The sequence below is a fragment of the Miscanthus floridulus genome, chromosome 10 (genome assembly GCF_019320115.1).
Source record: "Miscanthus floridulus cultivar M001 chromosome 10, ASM1932011v1, whole genome shotgun sequence".
Classification (NCBI taxonomy): Eukaryota; Viridiplantae; Streptophyta; class Magnoliopsida; order Poales; family Poaceae; genus Miscanthus; species Miscanthus floridulus.
This window is the reverse complement of record NC_089589.1, coordinates 61,190,089-61,196,662: the sequence shown is the minus strand read 5'-3', so window position 1 is coordinate 61,196,662 and position 6,574 is coordinate 61,190,089. Positions and strand designations below refer to the sequence as shown.

The following is a 6,574-nucleotide window of genomic DNA, read 5'->3' as shown; positions in this document are numbered from 1 at the left end:
TCCATTTTCCAGTCTTCTTTTTAACAAGAACAGGATTGGCTAGCCAGTCGGAGCGGTATACCTCTTTGATGAATCCGGCTGCCAGGAGTTTGGTGATCTCCTCGCCTATGGCCCTACGCCTCTCGTCGTCAAAGCGACGTAGGTGTTGCTTGGCGGGCTTTCAGCTCGGGACAAGGCGTAGTGCTTGCTCGGCGACCTCCCTTGGTATGCCCGGTATGTTAGAAGGTTTCCACACGAAGACATCACGATTTTCATGTAGGAAGTCAGCGAGCTCGCTCTCCTATTTGGCCGGGAGCTTGGTCCCGATCTGCACCATCTTGGTAGGGTCGGTGGGGTCGATCCCCACCACCTTGGTTTCCTCAGTCAGGTGGAAGGCACTTGAGGAGGTCGGCTCGTTGCAGTCGGGGACTGTTGGAGTTGTCGAATTCCCGAGCTCCGGAAGCTCGGCGGAGTTGATGACGGCAGTGGCGAGCTCATAATGCTTGCAGTCGCATGGGTAGGCGTGTGAAAAGGTGCTACCCACGGTGATGACGCCGTTTGGTCCTGACATCTTCAACTTGAGGTAGGTGTAGTTGGGGATTGCCATAAACTTGGCGTAGCCCCAAGATAGCATGGTAGGACCCTAGGAAGTCCACCACCTCGAAGGTCAGAACCTCCAAACGGAAGTTGGCTCAGTTGCCAAATGTGATGGGCAGGTTGATTTGCCCAAGTGGGTACGCCTGCATCCCTGGGATCATGCCGTGGAAGGGAGAGCTCACTGGGCGGAGCTCTGACTGGGGGATGCGCATGACGTCGAGGGTGTCGACGTAGAGGATATTGAGGTCACTACCTCCATCCATCAGCACCTTGGTGAGGCGCTTCTTGCGGACGATGGGGTCGACAACGAGTGGGTAGCGACCCGGTCAGGCAACGTGGGAAGGATGGTCTCTTCGATCAAAAGTGATCGGGGAGTCTAACCAGCTAAGGAAAGAGGGGATAGCCGATTCGGTGGCGCATGCCTCTCTATAGCATACCTTGTTCTGGCATTTGGAGTGGATGGCGTCGTATCCCCCAAAGATCCTGAGGCATTCCTTAGGGTCGGGGAAACCATCATCATCCTTGCCCGCAGTGCCTCCTTTCTTAGCTACCTCCTCCTTGCCTTTCCCTTCCTTTGGCTTGCCGGCCTACCGTAGAAAGAGCTTGAGCAGCTCGCAGTCCTTATAGAGGTGCTTGATGGGGTAGGCGTGGTTGGTGCATGGACTCTCCATGAGCTTATCAAAGTGGTCGAGCTGGCCCTGCTGGGGCTGCTTGCCCGCATATTCGGCCCCGGCGACCAAGTCTAGGTTGGTTGGTCGACCCCGATCCTTCTTGGTCTTCTAGCCCCTTTGTGTAGAGGGGCTCTCGCCTTAGTCCTCGCGCTCGGCCTTGCCCCTGTCCCGGCCGCCGCTGAAGACCACCCCGACCGCCTCCTTGCCAGAGGCGTGGTTTGTGACGATGTCGAGCAGGTCGCGGGTGGTATAGGGCTTCTCACAGCCAAGCTTATGGATCAAAGACTTGCAGGTTGTCCTAGAGAGGAACGTGTTGATGACGTCCACGTCGACTACGTTAGGAAGGGAGTTGCACCACTTTGAGAACCTGTGGATGTAATCTCATAGGGACTCGTTGGGCTCCTGCTGGCAACTCTTGAGGTCCCAGGAATTCCCAGGATGGACATATGTCCTCTAGAAATTCCCGATGAAGACCCTCTTGAGATCCGCCCAGTCACAGATGCTGTCGGGTGGAAGGAATTCGAGCCATGCTTGAACATGCTCCCCTACGTAGATGGGGAGGTACTAGATGATGAAGTGGTCATCATCCACTCCTCCGGCTCAATAGGCAAGTCAGAAGTCTTCAAGACATATACCGAGGTTGGTCTCCCCGGTGTATTTAGCGAAGTTGGTGGGTGGTCGGAAGCGCGGTGGGAACGATGCTCTTTGGATGCGACGACCGAAGGCCTATGGCCCTGGGCCATCCGGACTAGGGCTCCGGTCATTTGATCGACCACCACGCCTAGGGTGCATGTGCCCACACTCCTCGATGGTTAGGCTGAGATCCACGCCGCCTAATCTCGCCGCCACTCGATAGACGTCATCATCATGCCGGGCATGGCATCGATTATTGATGACGCTGCGAGCATCACGGTTCAACCCGAGATGTTCGCGCATAGGTGGTCGGTGTGGAGCGGGTGCCGGATTAGGCTGTGGTGTAGCTATGGCTTCCTACCGCACTCCTGGCAACTATAGTGGCGAGTGGATAGTGCGATTCGACTGGTGTGGCCCTAGTCCCTCGGTGGGTCAAGACGTCGCGAGCCGATGACACAACACGGAGCTCTCTGCCTATTGAACAACGGCAGTCTGCACCAGCGCCCCGAGGTTCCGGTGGATTGCCTGCTCCTGAGGGTCGGTAGGCTCGGGGAGGCCATGCAGAAGCATCGCCGTAGCAACGATGTTCTGGCCAGCCTGAGCAAACTGAGGGGGATCGTTCCCTCCATCCAGGATGTTATGCTGGACCTGACGGGCGTGGCCCCGAGCGCCGCTCACCGGTGATGCACATGTGGCGCAGCGTGCTGCGTCGAGCGCGCCAGCACAGGTGACGACTGACTCTACTGCCTTTGTCGTAACTCCTCACCGTGCTCCTGCGCACACGTGAGGGCCTTCACACGTGGGTCCTAAGGGGTGTGAGCCTGTAGAGACTTCACTACCACCGGTGGCTATCTCGGGGCATCGGCCATAGCGCAATCCTAGGATAGACAGAGGGTGGCTAGGTGCCACGACGTCGCCGATGCTGGAGCCATCGCTTTTGACCTTGTCATCGATTAGGTCATGAAAGGAGGCGGGAGCGTAGCCACCATCCCCACAAACTCGGATGTGAGAGGGGGCGGCGTCAGCATCCTTTGGATTCCCCGCGTGTACGCGTCCATAGGGGACACGGAGCCATAGGGGAACCGGTCGCACGGTGGTTGCGGTGGGGACAACGGGATCCCTCCGGAGAGTCAGCGGAAGGTATTAAATAGTGAGTCAAGAACAAAATGTACATTACTCACCATAGGGTTTGAGCCCAGCATGGGCTCGAGGTGAAACGTGAGTGTTTCAACGTTGAGGTTGTCGAGTGGCCCGAGGTTTCAACGTTGAGGCTCCTCCTCTAGTGGACGCTAGGATGGGCGCCTCCTCGTGAAGGCACAGTACGCCGAGCTAGTCGGCGACAAAGTCTAGACTTCCAAAGAGGAAAGTCTGGAGCAGCTGGAACACGGGACGAACCCACGCCCAAATAGGTGGGAGCGCAGGAAACTCTAGTGAGCCAAAGTGAATCGTATTGCTCGAGCCCGCCATGATGAAGATGGTGGAAAGGTGGGCCATCCAATGACCAAAAGCATGAACGCACGACGTCTATCCCACGGACGACGCCAACTGTCGGTGCGAAAAGTGACCAACAGGTAAATATTTGTAGTTTTGCCGTGCGTTGTGGTCGGATGTGGCCTAGCATTCAATGACATAGGATTCATACTGGTTCAGGCAGCGTACCCTATGTCCAGTTTTAGTTGGTCGGTGACTTTATTCCTGAGCCTAGGTGCTTGAAGTTTGTTGTGGGGTTACAAACGAGTAGGAATGAAAACGGGGGTGTCAAAGGCCCGATCAGACTCTAAACCGAAGCGACGAGAGTGATGGGTGCTCTAACATGCGCTACGTATTGGAGCGTATGCTCTATGTAGCTGTTGGGTTCTAGAACCGTTGAGCTGTTTGAATGCTTAGGTTGTCTAGAGCCAGAGAGAACGTCCAGCCTCTTTTCTTTCGAGAGCCAAGAGAACATCCCCCAGAGAGGAGAGGGCGAATCCCCTTTTATAGTTGAAGGAGATGGCCTTATAAGTCAGAGAAAAGAGAGAATGGATACGTGTGCTACCTAGTCTTGTTGCCCACACTGTCGAGTACGAGATGGTTGTCGGCACCCATAATACTGTTTATGTCAGATGTATGTGGCAGGCTCTACCATGTTCACCTGGTACAGCAAACGTCGGCGCCTACAATATTGTTTGTGCTCTAACACGCCTGAAAGGTTGCATAGTGACTGTCTGGCATGGCCTGGTGGCACCGTCCTGCAGGTGTGCAGGGTATGGCAGGGTATGGTCCTCGGTATTGTGGTTGACTTGAGCGCCTTACCTTATCTACTCCGCCTGATCCCTGAGCCCTCACCGAGCGGGTGTCCCCGGTCGGTTGTTCCTAGTCGGCCCCGACCGTGTCGGTCGGGGAAGAATTGCGAGCAGATGTCCGACGTATCCCCGGTCGGAAAAGGAAGTCAAAGTTGGACTGTGTCCCCGCCTTGGCTAGGCCTTCCGGTCGGGGACCGGATCGTTGTCCCAGCCTGTCATTATGTATCTGGGCTAGCCCAGGAGGCGCGCGTTGTCACAACGCCGTCTGCTGGGCCGAGTTTTTTTTGCAGGGAGGCAGGTTCATTGAGGACCCCGGGTTTATGAACCCAAAACCAACCATCAACATGTCAGCAAAGTGAAGGTGAAATCAACATGGAAACATTGTTCTATTTTGGTCAAAACCTTGGGCTAGATTATCTTTAAAAGTATCCTCGCCCTAACTCATTTCCTTTACTAAAAAGCCTAATTGCTCTGTCAAGTTCTTCCTCGATGAGGAACTCGGTAGAATTTTTAGTTTTTCCTCTCTCCTCAAGCTGCCAACCAATTAGAGGAAGTTCAGCCCGTCATCCAAAAAAGGCAGTAGGATGAAGGGGTGTATGATACTTGGAAGATGAGGATCAGCTTATAATTCTTATTGTTCTAAACGTATCACCTCCGGGTAAATCCATTTACACAAGGCAAGAACGAAAGTGTAAGAGATGTTACACGTATGCAGGCCCATTCCACGTGCGAAGCTAGGCCATATAAGCATTTTTTGCATGGGGGTGTTACAGATGGTACCAGATCATCAACCCTTGTTGTAGTGCCCATGGTGGGATGTACCAAGGGGTAGTTCTAGGCATATGTTGTGTATGTGGTGAGCTAGCGAGGGCATCAACCCTTAAGGGGTGGTGAATGTAACACCCTAGCCTGTTAGAAGCCTGTAGCAGTTATGATGTTGGCTCATGTGGCACATGAGGAGTTGGTGGTGATGGGTTTAGTACCACTTGGAAGTTTAGGAGAGTGAGGGCCAAGTTATAATACTTGTCATTCCAAATGTATCACCACCGGGTTAACTCATCTTTTACATGAAGCGGCTACAAAAATGTAGGTGAGGTGTTCAAACTTGTTCTACGTGCAGAGTTGGGCCATATAAGCAAATTTTGGATGTGGTGTGTTACACTCCTGGTCCTCCCATTAGCTACGACGTTTATCTTATAGGTTTCTTATTGTCCCTTGTATCACACTACCTTTGTTTATTATTCTCACCCCTATCTAGAGTCGAAAGATTGTTTGTAACTTAGGCCTTGTTTAGATTACCCCAAAATTTTAAGTTTTTTCACTCTCTCTCCATCACATCAATTTTTGGACCCATGCATGGAGCATTAAATGTAGGTAAAAAAATAACTAATTGCACAGTTTAGTTGTAAATCACGAGACGAATCTTTTGAGCCTAGTTAGTCCATGATCGGACAAAGTTTGTCAAATACAAACGAAACGTGCTACAGTGTCCAGATTGCAAAAATTTACAATCTAAACAAGGCCTTAGTTATTGGAAATCATACCCATCAATCATCTTAGCAATATATATATGTTTTCTCTGATGATATAAATATGATACTCGGAATACTCGCGGGTGAAGTGCTGCATCGATATTCTATGTGTTTGCAGAATTATTCATTTGAGCATAAAAATATGAACAGACCACATCCAACGACCGCAATGATCACATTAACAATGTCCATAACAATGACAACCATACCCTCAAGCCGTCGATGTAGGTCTCAAATATTAATTACAATACTCGTTAAACTAAATACAAAAGTATTGTATTAGGCACATGTACAAGTAATTAACTTTGGGGTTCGAGTGCTAAGAAATGTGTGTGTATTTTACATGTAAAATCATGTGACCTGTGACATGCAACGACACGGCTGGAGGAGTTACCTAGTTATCTCTTAGGGTTATTTCTCTTGCTATTTTTAGCCTAATTTATAAAATTGTAAAACGACTTATAGAGTTGGCTAGATTTTAGCCTGCCTATTGAAAATCGATTTATAGAGCTTGCGGTGTTTCAACTAACATTTAGAAATTCATTGATGTACAGATATACACAGATATAGCCATAGAGGTGAGCGGAGCCGTCGTCTTTAAAAACCATTCTAGCCGTATCTAAAGAAACTTTCTGCGGTGATTATTCTAGATTAGGATAAGACAAAATTTTTAAATTTAGTTACATTTAAAGAAAAATAATATCAATATTTATTTCCTCATATGGATTTACTATAAAAAATATTGTTTAATTAATCTAATAATATTTATTTGATTTTATAAAGTTAATATCTTCTGTATATTAATTTAATTAAACTAGAATTGTTTGACTAGCGAGCAGTAGTCGCCTAGTCGCCTAGAGTACCGGGCTACCGCCACTCC

At 50.2% G+C, this 6,574-nt stretch overlaps 1 protein-coding gene across 1 annotated transcript; it reads right to left on the bottom strand.

The window, feature by feature from the left end:
• Nucleotides 1-280: 280 nt before the first annotated feature.
• Nucleotides 281-613, bottom strand: LOC136488739 (uncharacterized). Its single transcript, XM_066485565.1, has one exon. It carries the CDS (start codon nucleotides 611-613, stop codon nucleotides 281-283), a length of 333 nt encoding a protein of 110 aa, XP_066341662.1.
• Nucleotides 614-6,574: the final 5,961 nt, after the last annotated feature.